Source organism: Xiphias gladius, chromosome 19 (genome assembly GCF_016859285.1).
Source record: "Xiphias gladius isolate SHS-SW01 ecotype Sanya breed wild chromosome 19, ASM1685928v1, whole genome shotgun sequence".
NCBI classification, from domain to species: domain Eukaryota; kingdom Metazoa; phylum Chordata; class Actinopteri; order Istiophoriformes; family Xiphiidae; genus Xiphias; species Xiphias gladius.
This window is the reverse complement of record NC_053418.1, coordinates 14,994,119-15,012,496: the sequence shown is the minus strand read 5'-3', so window position 1 is coordinate 15,012,496 and position 18,378 is coordinate 14,994,119. Positions and strand designations below refer to the sequence as shown.

Sequence of the window (18,378 nt, the reverse complement as noted above, 5' to 3'; positions counted from 1 at the left end):
TTTGTCATTAAAATTCATCATACAGACAGGGACAAATGTCCAGGAGCTTGTTTATTTAGAAACTTTCACATAGTAAAAAGATAAAACTGCGAAAAAAAACATGTAGACATTTACATGTGTTTGCTTTTTTTTTGTGGCTATAAAGAAGAAGTCCCATGTCAAGTCAATCGCTTAAATACCCAGTTCATTTCTTAAATGGTGACAATACTTGTGGTCATTCACCCTGAAGAGAATCCTGCCTCACTTACACCCCTGTGTGGTTGCTTGTGCCATCGTCACTCTCTTGTCTCTTCCATATCTAGGAGAGAGAGAGAGAAAAAAAAAAAAACTATTACGAAATTAACTAAGTATCACTGAAACGAACACTATACAAATCTAGAGCTCATTGTTAGGTTCAAAGACCATTTTTAATTTATAGTAATTTAAAACTCTGATCTGGTACGAAATATGATTCAGCTAATACAGGTTTTTGAAAGCTGCTAACAACATGTTTATATTCCAGTTATTTTGTCCTATTAATCTGTATCATTACCTTTGACAGTTTTTACCTAGAAATACAATGATTCATCCTCCACTAAGTTTATTTTAGGCGATGGCTCTGAAATCACAAAAAAAATCAAAGCTGAAACTCTAGATTAATTAAATTCTCTCTAGCAGCTAATCAGGGAGGCATGACCTGGTTCCTTATTTGATAGTAAGAAAAAGGTATTTACAATAATTTTTTTATGAATATCTTACCAACCAGTTAAATTCATATATGTAAAGAATAAAAAAATTTTTGCAGATTTTATGTTTTAATGTACCCATTATTGGAAATGAACCTGCACACTTTGAAGAGTAATACTCGCCTATTTTTTATTTATTTCATATCATTACTATCGCTTCTAAGCATTGGAAGTTAAATACACCCTAAATAGTCCATGCCATGATCAGAAGATACAACTGTCTGCTATACTGTAGATGTGCCTCCAAAAAATTCACAGACATTTGAGTGTGCTGTGAATGGCATCAGATGAAGGGTGATGAATTTTTTTGTGTCATTTCTTGTTGCATAGAAAAGTATGGAGTCAAGGCTGTGCAAAATTTTCATTTTCCAACACATAAATGCAAAAAACCGGAATGGGAGGACTTGCCTGGATGTAGGCCTCTGACAGTGTGATCATCTGGGGAAGAATGTCGGTCACCTGCAGGTCCTGCATCTCATACCACTTCCCAGTTCCCTGATTAAACACAAAGTGATATTATCACAGATGGTCTGCGACAACATTTGAAGCCATGAACATAATTAAATGCATATGTTATGTTGTCTGTGGTTAATGATACAAGAAATCAGGCCCATTTCAGAAATATCTGTCTGCAACCTACATGATGCAGAACATGTATTCTGTATGCTCCCTCAGAGGGTTTCCCATCATGCACTATGTTGGCGACGAGGTCATAAGTTGTGCTCTTCTCTGTAGCTTGGGCTTCTTCTGTCAAGTACTCACGAAGGTCTACATTCCTATTGAAGCAAAGACAAAGTGATGACATGAACGAAGACATATTTATACATGAGGACAAAATACACACGGCCTTGATATCACTTCTTGAAATCGTTGTTCAATTGAACAACAATTATAACCATTCATTACTATTGTCAAAATGCACTTCATGGTTTCATCAGGCACTTTGAATAAAAGCCTACATACTTTGTCTTACAGTATATATATATTTACAGCACTTACGTGATAGGGAAGTTGACAATTGTTGGGTTCTTTTCCACAAAGAAGTTGTTCTTGGTGAATCTCTTGATGCAAAAAATGAGGTACGGAGGCAGTTGGGTCAACTGGAACCTTTTGAGAAAATTCTCTTTGTAGGTTTTGTATTCCTGAATGTAAATGAGACAGGAAAGTGTGCAGAGATATTGTGTTTAAACAATTAATACCTGTGTCAATCTGGCATCTGAATAAAGATGTTGAAGAGATTACACACTTTGCTCTGGGTCTGATTGTATGTCAAAATATTACAATCCAGTCTTTGTCCAGAAAATCTTTTTAGTAAAGAGAACTGCATTGTAATATAGCAACATTTGCAATGGGTTTTTTTAAAAAAAAAATTTAATTTTACACTTAATTAATCAATGATAACAGGATGTGAAGGAATCTGTACCTTCTCTGTGCTGCCGTTGAACTTGGCCAGGATGTTGAAGAGAGGGACCTGCGGAATTATGAGCTGCTCCTTCTCATCCTTGTATAGTGGCGCTGTTGGGAGGTCAAGTGTCAGAAACAGGAAGGTGGACTCAGACATCTGTTCCTGGTACTCCTCTGTAACAAGCAATGCCTCTTTCTCCTCTGGTGGCTGGAAAATTTAAAAGAAAAAAAAAAAAAAAAAAAAAACACCATGTAGAGTCTGTCCAAAAAAAATTAATTATGTTTTCACTGGGATTCAACAAAAATAGCAAACACACTATAAAACAGTAATTGACTTAGGAGAGGTACATTTGAGGGCATGTGAAAAATGAAGAATATTCTCTCTGCTATTTGCCTCATTTCTGAGCTCCAGTTTTGATTGGGCCTCCAATTTTGACAAGAAAATAAATTCACACGTTCTTTTCAACTTTGGTCAGGCACTTTAAGTAATCTTGAAAAATATGACAAATCTGACTTCATTATTAGCAACAACATTCATAGGGTTCATAAATGTCAGTTAATGTGTTCAAACTTACTAAATCTGGGTGTGGAAGTTTCTTGGAGAAGATCCGCATGGAGCCTTGAAATGCTTTAGTAATGATTGCTATAACGGATGAAAGACATAAGAGGGCAGAGGTTGGTTTTCATTGTTGTAAAAATAAGCCTTCGAGCAAAAACTAAAATAAAAATTGCATTCAATACAAAATTGTATTCCAGTTTTTTCTTCAACTCATAAAAAATTTACTATTAACATTATGATTTAACGATTAGGTATATAGCCTCCTACTCACATGGCTTTTTCTTTGTGCCACCAAGAGCACCATGCAGAGCGTTCAAGAACCACGTCATGAAGTCCACAGCATCTCCTGCGGAACAGAAAACAATCAGTCAGGATCGAAACCTACAATATTCTCCATGGGGCAGCATGTGTTAAAACCCTTTTTGATGTTAACCCTCTATTCTTGTACTGTAATATGTGTTGCAACACAAATCTTACCTTGCTTGGTAATTTGGAAGTTTTTCTTGCTGCACAGCACCACAGCCTGCAGCATCTCATGGGGAGACACGTGGGCCTTAAAGTTTCTTGGATTCCAAAGTTTGCGCATCAGCTCACCAAACCTCTGCACCAAGAGGAACATGATGTCCCCCGGTGGCCTGCGGATTCCTCTGTAGTTTTCCTCCTCCAGGAAGTAGTTTCGCAAAGGTGGAACATTAGAAAAAGCCTAGGAAGGAGAGGCAAATATGAAACAGCTGGTATTATTATTATTATAATATAAGTCCAGATAAGGTCCATTGTGGCAGTTATTCATACCTGTAACACCACATTGGCATAGTCATTGGCTTTAATGTTGTTGAGCCCCACAATGCCTGGCAGGTATGTAGTACCATCGTAGGCTCGGTACAGTTTACCTTGCTTGTCCAGCCCTGCAATGTGCTGCTTGGTGAAAGTTGGCTTTAGCACATACTGTAGAAAAAGAAGTGTCCACAGATTAATGACACAAAACTGGAGTTTGGAAATACTGACAAAAATCAAGCAGAACTTTGAATGCCTCAGTATTGACAATCTCACGTGGGTGTCACATGTTTCAGTGTCTGTACTGGTGCCTTAAAACAATCTTTAATCAATTCTTTAACATTTTTAAAAAAAAAGCATGAGTGTCATTAACGGTTGTACTCATTTTTTGATCACTGAATTCGGCTAGAAGAGGTAGAGTAATTTCAGTATGAATTAGCTGTGATGTAACCTTAAACACAAGGAAAATACAATATTTAAGCTATATCCTGATGTAATGATAACCAATCTCTCAAATATGTCAATTCATTGCATAATATCAGTATTGCACCAATTTATTGCTCCACTTTACAGTCAGACTCATTCATTGTGAAATTTAGGTTTGCTTTGATCAACTAAATGTGCTGAAAATAAGCATTTATTACGGTATCAAAAGCACAATAACACAAATTCAGGATATAACCCCCATTTACTTACAGTTATGTCTTCTAGCGAAGAGTCAATGATCTCATAGTTGTCTGGCAGACAGTAAAACTTGAGTGTGTGCAGATTGAGAAACACATGATGGGTAAACTGTACACTGTGAGTGTATGCATGGGACTTTAGACCTCTACCTACAAGGAAGCATACATAAGTAAATCAGTCTAAGCACAACAAAGCGTTTGACTTTAGTTAATACGTCAGATAATTCATCTACCTTGAAAGTATTTCCCACATATAAGGCAGGCGTAGACATTGATGTGGGAGAGAGAGATGGAGCAGAGCTTCTCAAAGTCAAAGTCCAGTACACTCCTGGAGGATTAACCGACAAAACTGGGAATCAGCTACAGGGTTGTAGAGGAAGACCGGGCTAACTAGCATTTAGCACTAACGTTAGCCGTGCACAATCAAATTTATCTTGCCTGTTTATGGTGTCAAGGTAAGGGCAGTGACGGCTTCTCCGATCTTCTACAACACGTCCTCGTCCTATTTTGGCTACCACTGCAAAATAAAGGAAATCATAGTGAGCAGAGTCAATCCAGTTTATGTCCAATCAGTTGAATGAAAGATAGCTAAACATGCTAGCTAATCTAGCGTTTGGTTTGTTAGGAGATAGTAGTTTTGATACACAGAGTGCGCTGGAAGGACGGTGCTTTGTTTCAGCGGTTTAAAACCACACGCAAGAGCTATTTAGCGAGCTGCCTCTGCATAGCTGGGCCAGCAAGTGAAGAAAAATCGAGCGCACCTTCAGCTAGTTGCTAGTGATATAGCTGCCGGCTAACCAAACGTAGGACATACGTTAGAAGTAAATAAACTTACCCCCGTCTTCGCTGTCATCGTCGTCCACCTCGGCCTCTCTTTCTCGCTTCAGAGACACCATCGCAGCAGTTAGCTTGCAAGCTGAAAGCCGAAACAGCAGAAAAGGCACAACTTTATTTGGAATAGATGAATGGGTCACTCACCGTGCGCGTCGAAACTCGCGGTGATTGTACGTTGCGGACGCAATTGGACAAAAATCTATCCCAGAGTTTGAAGCTACATCGGTCCTTGAGCTGCTATGTGCCAAAACCAACATGATAACTAGCAGATTTTTGTCAGTATAGTTTTCTGCTTTTATTGAATGTTTTTCATTCATTTGTAAATCCCCTTCAAAACAAAGTGTTTTTTTTTTGTTTTGTTTTTAGCTAACATTAATTTATGATCTCCGGGAGTGTTACAGTTGGACAACAAATTACAATTAGCTAGCACATAGCTTTTTGTCAGCGCTTTGGTTGAGACTTGTAGTCATTAGCACTACTGGCTCATAAATACTGTCCATATATTGGAGCTGTCTGTTGAAATGGATATTTTGAGAGATGATGAAGTGCATGAGCTGAGATACAAACCTGGGGGCCGTTTGGATATGAGCCACGGCTTCCTGCACCATATCCGGAGGAACCAGATTGCGAGGTGATTTCCTCAACTACCGTTAGCTAATGCTAGCAGACAGCATACTAGGTAGTTCACAACATACAGCCACAATATTTAGAGCTGCAGCTACACGTTTCTTTTTTGATAGTAGCTGATCTGATGGTGAAGACAGGCCCATAGGTAGAGCAGATAACGATTAATAATACAAATCATTTTACGCAAAAAGTGAAAATATAAGTAAAGGTCGTACAGGCCTATTGGCCAAAGTTATCCTTGGTTTAGGTCACAGTAGTCAAAACAACAAATAACTGCTTATTGAAAAAAAAAAATTGATTACTGATTTGTTTCAGTATTTTCAGGGGATGAATCAGTGTCCCATCATGTTATCGGATGCAGCTATCAAAGAACAGGCCAAGAATTTTAGCATGACATGTTCTTAAGACAAGGACCTGCAAGAGACAGAAGCCAATTTTACCTCAAATTCTGGTGCTTAACACACAGCCACATTTTACCTCTATTTTTGTTTTCTCTGCTTGTTGGTAGTTGTGTCAGAGTTTAGGAGTATGTAATGTACGACCTTAAGACTACAAATATAAGATTAACCTTTGTTGCTCTCCATTGACACAGTATGGCTGTATGAAGAAAAGATACATTTAAGAATGCCAAAATTCAAGTAGGTTTCTGAAATTCATTTCAGTAAAGCAATTCCGCTACAATATTACATTTACAATACATTTTCTGAAATCTGTTTGAACGAGTGCAATATACTTGAAGGTAGAAAAGAGCAGAATAGATATGAAGAAGCATACACTCTAGCTTAGACTAAGCATATGACAAGCATGTGGTACATTATACAGTACATTTCAAAGCAATAACATAATGTTGATTCCCTGCACAAGAGATGACTATGATAAAGAGGTGAAGCAAGCCAAAGAGCTTCAGCGGCGGAGACACACCACAACTCCCAGACGACCCCGTCGACCTGACATTCAAGTGTACCATCCGCGAAGGAGATGTAAGATTAATGAGCCCTCTTGTTAGGTTTCCGCTGATGGTAGCACATCCACTGAGTAGAGTAAAGAGAACATGTGTGTGTGCTCGTTTTCAGATGGATCAGAGCCGGGGGCCGGTGTTGAGGCTGAAGAGTGGAACGAGAGTGGATCAAGCACAGAGACTGAGACCCACGGGACTGAACTCTTCTGGCTTGACTATCAGGCGGACTCTGGTACCATTACATCCTTCCTTGTGCACAAGGTCAATGCACATCCCCTTGCCTGATGTTTTTGTGTGCTTTGGTCTTCTTTAGTTTCTTTTGGTTTTAATTTCCTAATGTTCTTTCTGTTTCTAAAGGATGATAAGCCTGAGAAGGTAGTGGAACATGTTGCAGAAAAGAACATCTTGGATTCATCCATGAGGGCAGCTCTGGTGGCTCGGATTCGAAAGGAGATGGACAAACGACGGGACAAACGCTGAGAGATATCAAAAGCGTGAATGTTATGTCAAAGGGGCTACAGGCAAAGGCCTTTGGAATAATATTTCATTCGCAGTTCTGTGCTCCTCCAAAGCATTAATGCTGTTGACGGTGTGGAGGGCATAGTAAGGAATTGGATCCTGTACAGAGACTGTCAGCAGAGATCCAGTGTGTTGTCCCAAAATCAGGATGAGTCTTCTGTTATTAAAGGAGAAGGAACAGCACTTACCATAAACAGTACGGATGGGAGTTGACTGTCATGTTCATGTTTACTTCATTTTACTCACCTTGTGCTGTTAGGTCATACCCTGATTCATAATACATTGTAACACCTTCAACTTAACTGGATGTATAAAATTATGTTGTTGTTTTCTCACAGTTAAATTCAGAAAGGAGCAGGTACTCTTGTTGTTAAGGCTCCTCCTCCACTGAACATGTCCTGTGTTTCTTGTGTTTACAAAAATGTAGTTTTTATAAGTAAGATTTAAACTAATTTGATAAATTGCTTTGAATGGATCATTTGTCAGTCTATCAGCGATCTTAAGTCTAGAAATGTGAAAATTTAGTTTTGTTTCTTATTGAGTTAGATACTTTAGTGGCTGTAGCCAAGATAATCTGTTTGTCTGGCAACTGTGTCTCATTGTTTTCAGTATTCTAATTTATTTGGTGTTTTTGAAAGACTTTTATTTTTGATACTGTAATATTTTTTTTAGGACAGAACTCTTATACAATGCATATACAAAGACATATACATTAAAAAAAAACATTTATTACTGTCAAATGAGTCTGGATTTGCTCTAATGGAATTGAACAGCCATAAAATGTGATTTTTTTTTTTTGTTAGTGTCTTGATGTTCCATACAAACTGAAAACTGAGAGAAAAAATAACAGGTCAACACATTTACAGACCTTAATCACTTCCAACCCTGAAATATCCATTGTTGGGAATACATGCAGAGCATTCAGAAAATATTCAGACCCCTTAAAATCTTTTTATGTTGCAGCCTTATACTAAAATTGTTTAAATTCATTTTTTCCCTCATCAATCTACACTAAGTACCCCATAATGACAAAGTGAAAACAAAATTTTAGAATTTTTTGCTAATTTTTCAAAAAGGAAAAACAGAATTATCACATTGATGTAAGTATTCAGACCCTTTTATATGACACTCGAAATTTAGCTCAGGTGCCTCCCATTTCTCTTGATCATCTTTGAGATATTTCTACACCTTGATTGGAGTCCACTTTTGGTAAATTCACTTGATTGGACATGATTTGGAAAAACACACCTGTGAATATAAGGTCTCACAGCTGACAATGCATATCAGAGCAAAAACCAAGCCATGAGGCTGAAGGAACTGCCTGCAGACCTTAGAGACAGGATTGTGTGAAGGCACAGATCTGGGGAAGGCTTAAAAAAAAATAAAAAAATAAAAAATAAAATAAAATTCTGCTGCATTGAAGGTTCCCAAGAGTACAGTGGCCTCCATAATTCTTCGATGGAAGAAGTTTGGAATAACCAGGACTCTTTCTAGACCTGGCCACCTAGCTAAACTCAGCAATCTGGGGAGAAGGGCCTTGATAAGAGAGGTGACCAAGAACCCGTCACTCTCTGACCTGAGAACGACCTTGAGTGGCACAGCAAGGGCCCTGACTTGAACCCAGTGGAACATCTCTGAAGAGACCTGAAAATGGCCATCCACCAGCGCTTGAGTAGATCTGCAGAGAAGACTGGCAGAAAACGCACCCCAACGTACAGATGTGCAAAGCTTGTCACGTCAAACCCAAGGAGACTATAATCTCTGCCAAAGGTGCTTCAACTAAGTACTGAGTTAAGGTTCTGAATGCTTATGACTATGATATTTCTATTTTTCCTTTTTAATACATTTGCAAAAACTTCTAATTGTTTTTGCTTTGTCATTATGGCGTATTGAGTGCAGACTGATGGGGGAAAAATTAATGATTTTAGCATGCGGCTGCAACATAATGTGAAAGAAGTGAAAGGGTATGAATACTTTTTGAATGTACTCCATTATCAGATTCAGTTGACTGGAGGTGTTTCACATGTTTTCAGCAGGTGGCAGTATGAATACGTTTTTCAACTGCATTTGTCTGTCTTCCTAAGTGAGCTTCAACTGCTGTTCTTAGATTTTACCATTTAGGTGCAAAGTAACAGTGCACTTTATCTCTAAACATGAATATACAGTGTCAGTTCCATATAAAAGACAATTTCAGTGAATGAGAACAGTTCAGGCAATAACGTTTCATCATTTTCACTACAAATTGAAAGGGGGGGACTGGAGATCTGACACACTCTTATGGCCTAGCTGTGCTCCCACCCTGCACCTTTTGTTGCATGTCAGTCCCCATTTCTCGCCCCTTATTTCCTTTCATCTCTCTACTGTCAGATACCTAATAAATACCTAAATAAATAAAATTCCCCCAAAAATAATAATTTAAAAAAAAAGGAAACCTTGAAATTGCACTGGGAGACAAAATTGGGTGCTGCTTGTCTGAAAATGAGCAAGGGTTTGACTTTATACACAAGATGAGACATTACTGTCTTTTGTTTCATATGTTGGGCTGAACTTTCACATTGAGTCCAAATTCAGAGGTTGAGATTTTAGTTTGCAGTTCTACACACTGCATTTGAGTAAAATGTCATCTCATGACTTTAAAAAGCCAGTGCAACATTCATTGTGTGTGCGACGCCGCCCCTGACTTTACATCTCAGCATCACCAGAGGTTTTTTCTGCTGATGATGGCCTGTGTTAGTAGTAGCCATTTAATTTTCCAGAACGATTCAGTTTTTAAGAGCTTGTGTTGCTAGCTCTTTACCTACCCTCCAACTTGGAGGACTAGTTTGCTGCTGTTTGTCTGTTTTCCCACCTGGGACCAACGAAGCAAGTAGAACCGGCTAGGGATGTACTGTAAACCCCCTCCAGTCAAACACACAAGCCTGTCACCCTACAACAAGGCTGCTGTAAAGGGATGTCGAGCTGTAGATGACAACTGCCCCTGAACACAGAAGTAAGGAAATTAAAGTTCTTAAAGGGCAGCGTTCCCTTTTAAAACTTAGATACCAGCAGTGGTGCACAGGCTAAATGTGTAGGTGTCAAACAAATTTCTTTTTTCCCATGTCAAAGTGTCAACAGAAAGATCCACAGCTGTCCCCTGGCTGTGGAAAAAAACAAAGTTGACTTGCCATTTGGACAGACAAGCTGCTGATCCACTCTATAGTCAGAGATTAATTCATTGTTTTCATAAATGCATGAAAATATGCAAACTTCATCCTCAGACCACATGGCAGGCCAAGTCTCCGGTGTTATGCAAAGCCCTGTCAAGGAGGCACGGGTTTTGCCACGCTATTGGTGGAACACAGACACTCCCCTTTAGATTGTGAACGCCCTCCTCCAGGCTCACTTTTCATTCCTCAGTCTGCATGTGACTGAAGTTATGAGAGGGGAGAACACCATTCCATGTCACCTAGACTGCTGCTCACTGGATTATCTCAGGTTTCTCCTCAATTGGCTGAATATGACCCAATCACAACTCACACCTTTACACCTTTAGTGTAGCTTCCCATTAACACATTATATAACGCATACCCTGTGGTTTTGTAACTCACAACCAGGGAGCACCTGTCAAATGTTTTGAAAGCCTGAAAATATGCAATGTAGTGAATTACCTGTTGGGACTGGTCCAGTAGGAGTTATGTATTTGGCTGTTTGAATATTGCCTAATCTGGTATGTGACATGTAATATATAACATATTTCCTTCTCTATCTAATAAGACATATCAACTACACTTTTTTGACTTGTTTTCTGGCCAACTGCAATAATACCTAGAAAAAGCTAAATATAGGTATGTGGACATCTTGAACCATCGGTTTCTTTTTTCAAACAATATTTATTTTTGCATTAAAACTGTTGTTTCACTTACATACATTTTCCAAGTGCTCACAACAAACCCTTTTTAGGGCTGCTCACGATTCCGCTCTCAATATCTCTTCAACAGCAAATACTCAGGCGGCTTCACCTTCCATCTTATCATGGCTATGTACATCACATTGTCTGTTTTGATTTATTACTGAGGTACTAAACTTTTGAATACTTATGAAAATATTGCATACAAAGCTCCATTGTGCTTCAAAAGTACACACAATACAGAATATCTGCCCTCCCTTTCTTTGTTTTGTTTAATGGAGTTTTATTTTATTTTTACTCGCTTATTTTGTTTTTTTCAACAAAACTGAAATAATCTACCGTAATCTGCTCATGATAATCTAGTTTAACAAAACAGATTTTGGAGTTTGTAATAGGATCAGCACGTCTACCTATTGTCTACATTCTTGTTTTTGACCATTTTTGTAAGTGGCTCTAACTTATCTCAGCCGGATAAGGTTATGTCAGAGACGGATCTTACATAACATACTAATACCACTTTAATAACAGTTTAGAAATAATTTTGGATCATCTCCAGAACTACAGTAGACATAGTTGCATAACTGTGGAATTGATAATGATGCAGGTTGATTCAAATGTACATGTCAGTGGATGCACCATTACCCTCAACAATAAGGGAGATTGTTATGATAAAGTGTTCTTATTTAACACACCCAAATCAGTCAACATTCAAATAAAACCTAACGTATATACTGTTTATACCCGATGTATAAAGCACTACAATTTGCAAATCAAGCTGGGAAAAAAAATGAAGAGTAAAACATTGTAAATTTCATTCTATTAGGCGCTGATGTCCAAATTTTCTCTTTGAGAATCTCTGGTGAGCCAGAATCAATTTTAAGTCAATCAATGTTAACAATTTGAAGCGAAATGTTGAAATGAATAGTTTATCACATGAGCAAAAAAGCTAAAGAAGAATGAGTGGATTTAAATTCTTGCAGAAGTACAGTAGCAAAGCAGCAAGCTCTTACAAATGTTGCATCAGCTGTCACCCAATCCTTGCAAGAAATCCCACTGACCTCAACTAAACAGCTGTTCTGCTTCTGCCCTTCTCACTGTGACTACTCTCTCCACTGCTCGTTGGTGTGCGCTGGCTGTGAGAAAGTAAAAGGTACCCAAAGACATTATCTTTCAGTCTACAACAATATTTTGTTCTCAACATCATATTCTGTTTAGGTGTCCATGGTGCTTTGTTTGGTCTCATGTATGAGCTGGGCACAGTTGGTTCCCTTTGAGCTCTTTGTTGTGGGAAGAAATCTGTGTTCTTTTTTTTTTTTTGTTATAGAGGAACAATAATGTAATCCTATAAACCTCACCCAAGTGCCACAAAAGGTAACGTTATAACGCCGGTCTGAAAGACTGCAGTGGTGCATTGCCTATGCTCTTCACCGAGGAAGGTTTGAAGCTTTATCAGCACAAAAATTGAGTGTAGTGTGGTGCAGTGCTCTGTAGGAGCAGTTTAACACTTTTATAATTACCGACCAGTGCACTTCCGCTTCAGCAGTCTCCATTAATGCTGTGATGCTGGTGCAGTGGTGAATGATCTTGCCCATTCAAGGCTGTGGAAGTATATGCCCAGCTCAACCCCAACCCACCATTCAGAGTTAAATATAGACGTTTGACTGAGCCAGTGTGATAGTGGAAATGCACAGCTGCTGTAGTTAAACTGCAGACAGGCCTTAAGGCCTGAATTTGATAATGATACTTGAGGATGAATACCATTCATACCTTGATATACTGTAACTGTAGTGATGTAATTTGTAAAATGAGCTGGGAAAAGAGACAAGGAGCACTTCCAGACATAAAGGTCATATAATGCCAGCTATTTATTCTGTGAGAGAGAGAGATTTTGGAAAGTAAATTCTCAGGTGATAGTTGGACATTTAAATGAACCCTGACAGAACGTCTTTGGTGTTGCCATGGGCAGGAAAAGTACCTAAAATACAAGTTATCCATAACCCTGAAATTCATGGTGCCATAATCAGATGTGCAGTCCACAAAATCCAATCATTAATTTGCAAAGCTGGTCAGGTTTAATGAGGCACAGTAACAAAGCTAATGAATGACCAATTCAGTACTGGCTCCAGAGATACTTTGCTAGAACAGGATTTGATGCTAAAATCTCTCTGATTAAATGAGTTTCAGTCAGGATGTGAAGTAAATATAATTACTTTTGTTGGTATGAAGAGAAAAACAGATCAGACATTCTGCTGGTAAAACAAAATAATGTTTTGCTCATTTTAATAGTTCTTCTAATTACATTTTTATTCAGTCTTGTGCGTACAGTGGCTTCAGAAACTGTTTAGAACCCTCCACTTTTTGCACACTTTACTGTGTTGTGAATTTAATTGTAAATGAATAAAACTATCATTTTTAGCCATCAATCTAAACTCAATAGCCCATATTGACAAAGTGCAAACATGTTTTTAGAAATTTTTGCAAATTTATTAAAAATCAAAAACAGAAATCTCGTTTACAAAAGTATTCAGACCCTTAATTCAGTACTTTGTAGAAGCCCCTTTGGCAGTAATTACAGCTTCGAGACGCCTTGGTAAGTCTCTCCAAGCTTTGCACTCCTGGATCTGGGCAGTTTATCCCATTCTTCCTGGCAGATCCTCTCAAGCTTGGTCAGACTGGATAGGAAGCATCTGAGCTGCCATCTTCTCTCCATAGATGTTCTATGGGGTTAATGTCTGGGCTTTGGCTGGGTCGTTCAAGGACAGTCACTTTTCCTGATGCCACTCCAGCGTTGTCTCGGCTGTGTGCTTGGGTTCGTTGTTGTGCTGAAAGGTGATTTGTCAGGTGCACTCTGCACTCTTCTACATTCATCCTTCCATCAATTCTGACCAGTCTGCCTGTTCCTGCTGCTGAGAAGCCCCCATAGCATGATGCTGCCACCATCCTTCACCATAGGGATGGTATTAGCCAGGTGATGAGCACTGCCTGGTGTTCGCTAGACATAGTGTTTGGAGTTCTGCCTAAAGAGTTCAATTTTTGCCTCATCAGACCAGGGAATCTTTCTCCTCATGCTCTCAGAATCCTTTAAATGCTGTTTGGCAAACTCTAAGCGGGCTCTCATGTGCTTTTTACTCAAAGTGGCTTCCATCTATCCACTGCACCATAAAGGCCTGAATGATGGCGTGCTACTGAGATGGTGGCCCTTCTGGCAGGTTCTCCCATCTCAGCATAAGTGTTCTGAAGCTCTGTTAGAGGGACTGTCGGGATCTTGCTCAACTCTCTGACCACGGTTAAATCCAGGAAGAGCCCTGGTGCGCCAAACTTCTTCCATTTCACAATTACTGAGGCCGCTGTGCTCCTGAAAACACTCAAATCTTGATCTATGCCCCGATCCATGCTTTACCACAGTTTTATTGCAGAGATCTACAGAGAGTTTTTTTTGTACTTCATGGCTTGGTTTTTGTTCTGACATGCCCCCGTGAATTTTGGGACCTTATATACACAGGTGTGTGCCTTTCTAAACTTTGTCCAATCAATTACATTTGCAACAGGTAGATTCCAGTCAAGTTCTAGACACATCTCAAGGATAATTAAAGCAAACAGGATTCACATGCCCACAGTGTGGAGGGCCACAGCAAAGGGTCTGAATACTTTTGTAAATAAGAGATTTAAGTTTTTGATTTTTAATAAATTCGCAAAAATTTCGAGAGACATGATTTCAATTTGTTATTATGGATTACTGAGTATAGATTGATGGGCAAAACCCCAATTTTATCCATTTAAAATTAAAACCACAACACAATAAAGTGTGCAAAAAGGGAAGGGTTCTAATTACTTTTGGAAGACGTTTTACTCAACACATCAACATGGCAATTATCTTTGCTACTCCCTTAAGGCACTGACTAGTCCAAACTGCCCAAACTTGTCTTGGTGGATATTCCAGCATGTTCTGACATCCCGTTTGAATAACTGCAGATGACTTGACAATCTTCTCCTGTCATTTATTTCTTTCATGCTTTTTTTTATTGCTTTCTTACATCTAGAGTTGTGTACATCGTCCCCCACACACACTCTCATTCTCCTCCTTTTGTTCTCGCCATAGATTAGACTTTGTCTAAGTCTTTGTTTATGTTGCCCTTGAGTTTATCAGATATAATCCAAGAGGCTCCTCTATAGACTTGGACAGATTTTGGCAATGTTTTTTCGATTTTGTGAAGAAGTTGTCCTTAAAGACATGGGATACAGAAATTCAAAGTTTACACACACAGATACAGTATATTGTAATAATGCTGTCCATCTTAGCTTTTTCTATCTTTACTTTACAATCTCTGTATCAACACCGAAAGCGTTATCATGTGTTTATCTGTGGATTCAGCTTTTCACAGTGCCTTTTTAGCAACTGTGTTATGAGACCTTTTCAACTGTTCAAATCAATTCAAATTTCAAATTGTTTTATTTCCTGTACATTATTATATGTTGTATTCCCATTTTTGTCAAGGAATGCGTTTTGTGTTACACAAGGTTTTAAAATGTTTGTAACTGTTCAAATAAGAGCAATACATGGCGCCACCACAGGTAAAACAGATGGGCTAAATTGACTTTAACGTGTCAAACTGAGAAAAAATAGTACAAAAAGCATATACAGTCCTTACGGGCAAATATTGGAGTCATTTGTTTTATTAATAGTGGGGGCAATTTGGTGGCTTTAGTTGTACTTTAATTACTGAATAATGTAGTAGGATGTGGCTGAAAAATAGCTTATTTCCATCTAATTTCCTCATTGTTCATTCTGCATTGCTAGATCAGAACATAACATGTAGCATCTGTCATTAACAAGGTGCACCATTCGTTACTGTTCTCTGGTATCAAGTGGTAATAAACCCCAGAGGAAACATTTGTTTGAAAATGTTGCACTTCCATTTCTACTAAGTTTCTTCTGATTTACACATTCTCCGTTTAATGTCTAACTTGATAGACTGCTTCTACCACCTTGCCATTTGCTCCATTTACTGCATCAAAAGTTACAATTGTATTGTCTTGTTACATGAATGCTAGGTTAGAGCCGAAACCAAGGCCATCAAATCGAAGATCCCTTAATGCTTGGGTTACTGTGCCAATGTCTCAAAGTTCCAAACGTGCTTGCCGAAGTCCTGTGAAACGACCATAGTCACAGAATAAGCATCTCTATTCTGTTGTGTCTAACTTCTATCAATTCAAGGTTCACTTTGACACATTTGAATTCCTCTGTTAATCAAGATAAAGGTCACTCAGATCCAGTTGCTCGTGTCCTAATTGTTAACATTGCAAACTGTCTGAATGTTATGTAAATTGGAATGCCTTAAGGTAAATAGTTAACTGCATACACATTTAGAGAGGTGAGAGAGTGCATGTCTTGAGTTAAGATCTTAACAAAGACCAAATTACAAAATTACAAATAGCATCACAAATAGTTATATTTTTTCGGCAAATTTCACCTCAGCCAGACGCTTAATCAATAAAGTCAACCATTGTAATCTGGAGGTTGGCTCGGTATGTAGTTTTCCTAGGTAATCTCTTGAAATGGTTATATTTTGGACAAATTCACGTCTTTCTGAAAGTAGTCAGTTAAAAGCTCCTTTTAAAATGTGATCATATTAAAATATTATACTGCAGGGAAAAAAACTTGTTTGGCTCAGGCACCTAAATGCTGTCAATTTCGACCAAATGACTGACACAGAAACCCTGTACTAACCGTTACTGACAACTATTTGAAAATGATTTCAGTGCATGTTGCCATTTCCCTTTACATTTGCTGTATTACTAATATATACTGTTCAGAAAAAACACAAACAAGCATGGGACAAAAAGAAAATAAAAATATGCTTAATCATGTAATCATCTTGTTTTGAAAGTTGGCCATTTGGTGTAGAAATTAGCTTCTCCCTTTACGCACCGTAGTTTGTTTAAAGGCTGACACGTTTGGTGGAAGCAGGGTTTCGGCTTTGTTCCATCTCAAAAGAATTTTAAAAAATGTGAGAATTAAAAGGGCTGTAATAATAAATGCTGCTCAGGACACCTACTATATAAGGGCAAATGCAGCCTTTGATGGTAGACACTGTGTTGTCAGTGCTGTTGTGGTACATAATTTAGACATAAACGAAAGAACGCACTCCTAAATTGTCAGTTACATTTTACTTGTCAATTATGACACTATTAAGTTATGTACGGCGTTCATATTTGGAAAACAACAAAATATATTATGATGCATATTTTAAAGTGCTTCCATGGATTTTATTTTAACTTAAAAAACATTGTTGCAAGATTGTGGCAACAGCTCAGAAAACAAACATAAAAAAATGCATGTGTCCAACCAAGCAAAATCTGAATATGATTTCAATATTTCTCACAGGGTAATGAGGCTGGGGCTCGCAGCTCAGTTGGGACCGATCAGTCTAGCAATATCTAATGTTGCATAAACACCGTGCCCTTACTGCTTAGTGAAAAATGGGATGTCAGTCGGTTAAACTCCATCCATGATTGCAACCTCTACTTTCACCATCCAAGTATGATAAAAATTACTTCACCAGGCTTGAGGTAGAACGCTGTGGTCAGCACCGCTCAGGACTACACCAGGTCCAGAAGCAAGACGCAAGATGTGTACCCTATGTACTAGCCCGAAACACACTTCCACACACTCCTCAGGCAAGACACGGTGAGGCCTCAGCAGTAACCCAACTGATGAATGTTGAGCTGTCAGCTTTTGGAGACTGGGTTACCATACATTCTGTGAACTAAAAATACCAGTAAAAACACATTGATTTCCCAGGACATTCTATAAGCTGTCTGCCATCATGGACTTTTACATATAGGGTGAACGGGGATTTTCAACTTTTTTTGGCCTATATGGCTAAGTCAGAATTTCTCAGGGCAAGAGGATTTATCAGTGTCAGTTACAGTTCAAAGACAGTGGAAACCACCCTACGTTATGAAATGCAGAGCACGGAAATAAAGTTTTCAAAATTTGAAAGCTGTTTGGATAACCTTCAGTTTTAATTTGCATACCAGAAAACAATCTACAACTTTTTTGGAATGGTGAAACTGACTAAACAGTACAGCACAGCCTAGTAGGTCAAGTTTTATGATGACATTTTTGTCTACAATAGCACTTAAATTTTAACTTGCTTTAACTGCTGCTCAGTGTTCACTTAAAATTAAAAACCTGTTAGTATTGTTTGTAACTATGGAAGCATTAACACTTAATACTTTTGATATGAATTCATACACCCAAATTTTGGCATTGCATTTTTCTTTATAGGCTTTATTATACTGTATTGTACTCTCACAAGGACAAGCGTTTTCCAAAAAGGGAAATTATCTTAATGTAGGAGACGCACAGGTATTGCAAATAACCTTAAACAGTGGCTTTGAGTAGC

At 38.4% G+C, this 18,378-nt stretch overlaps 2 protein-coding genes across 4 annotated transcripts; one reads left to right on the top strand and one right to left on the bottom strand.

The window, feature by feature from the left end:
* Window positions 1–33: 33 nt before the first annotated feature.
* usp39 (ubiquitin specific peptidase 39) lies at window positions 34–5,694 on the bottom strand. Its single transcript, XM_040155476.1, has 14 exons — window positions 5,547–5,694; window positions 4,981–5,061; window positions 4,584–4,662; window positions 4,379–4,473; window positions 4,159–4,295; window positions 3,481–3,633; window positions 3,166–3,391; window positions 2,960–3,034; window positions 2,705–2,772; window positions 2,149–2,337; window positions 1,725–1,867; window positions 1,366–1,501; window positions 1,134–1,220; window positions 34–298 (listed from the first exon to the last, which is right to left on the bottom strand). Exons 2-14 carry the CDS (start codon window positions 5,039–5,041, stop codon window positions 245–247), a joined length of 1,503 nt encoding a protein of 500 aa, XP_040011410.1. The 5' UTR covers window positions 5,042–5,061; window positions 5,547–5,694; the 3' UTR covers window positions 34–244.
* c19h2orf68 (chromosome 19 C2orf68 homolog) lies at window positions 4,965–7,830 on the top strand. Of its 3 annotated transcripts, none has more exons than XM_040155479.1 (5): window positions 5,597–5,658; window positions 6,199–6,244; window positions 6,471–6,586; window positions 6,680–6,825; window positions 6,922–7,830. In XM_040155479.1, the coding sequence occupies exons 1-5, from the start codon at window positions 5,637–5,639 to the stop codon at window positions 7,042–7,044; spliced, it is 453 nt and encodes a 150-aa protein (XP_040011413.1). In that variant the 5' UTR covers window positions 5,597–5,636; the 3' UTR covers window positions 7,045–7,830. The 3 variants fall into 3 exon arrangements, with proteins under 3 accessions (XP_040011412.1, XP_040011413.1, XP_040011414.1); XM_040155480.1 differs by lacking the exon at window positions 5,597–5,658 and adding an exon at window positions 5,784–6,057 and having other exon boundaries at window positions 6,922–7,829; XM_040155478.1 differs by lacking the exon at window positions 6,199–6,244 and having other exon boundaries at window positions 4,965–5,610; window positions 6,922–7,827.
* Window positions 7,831–18,378: the final 10,548 nt, after the last annotated feature.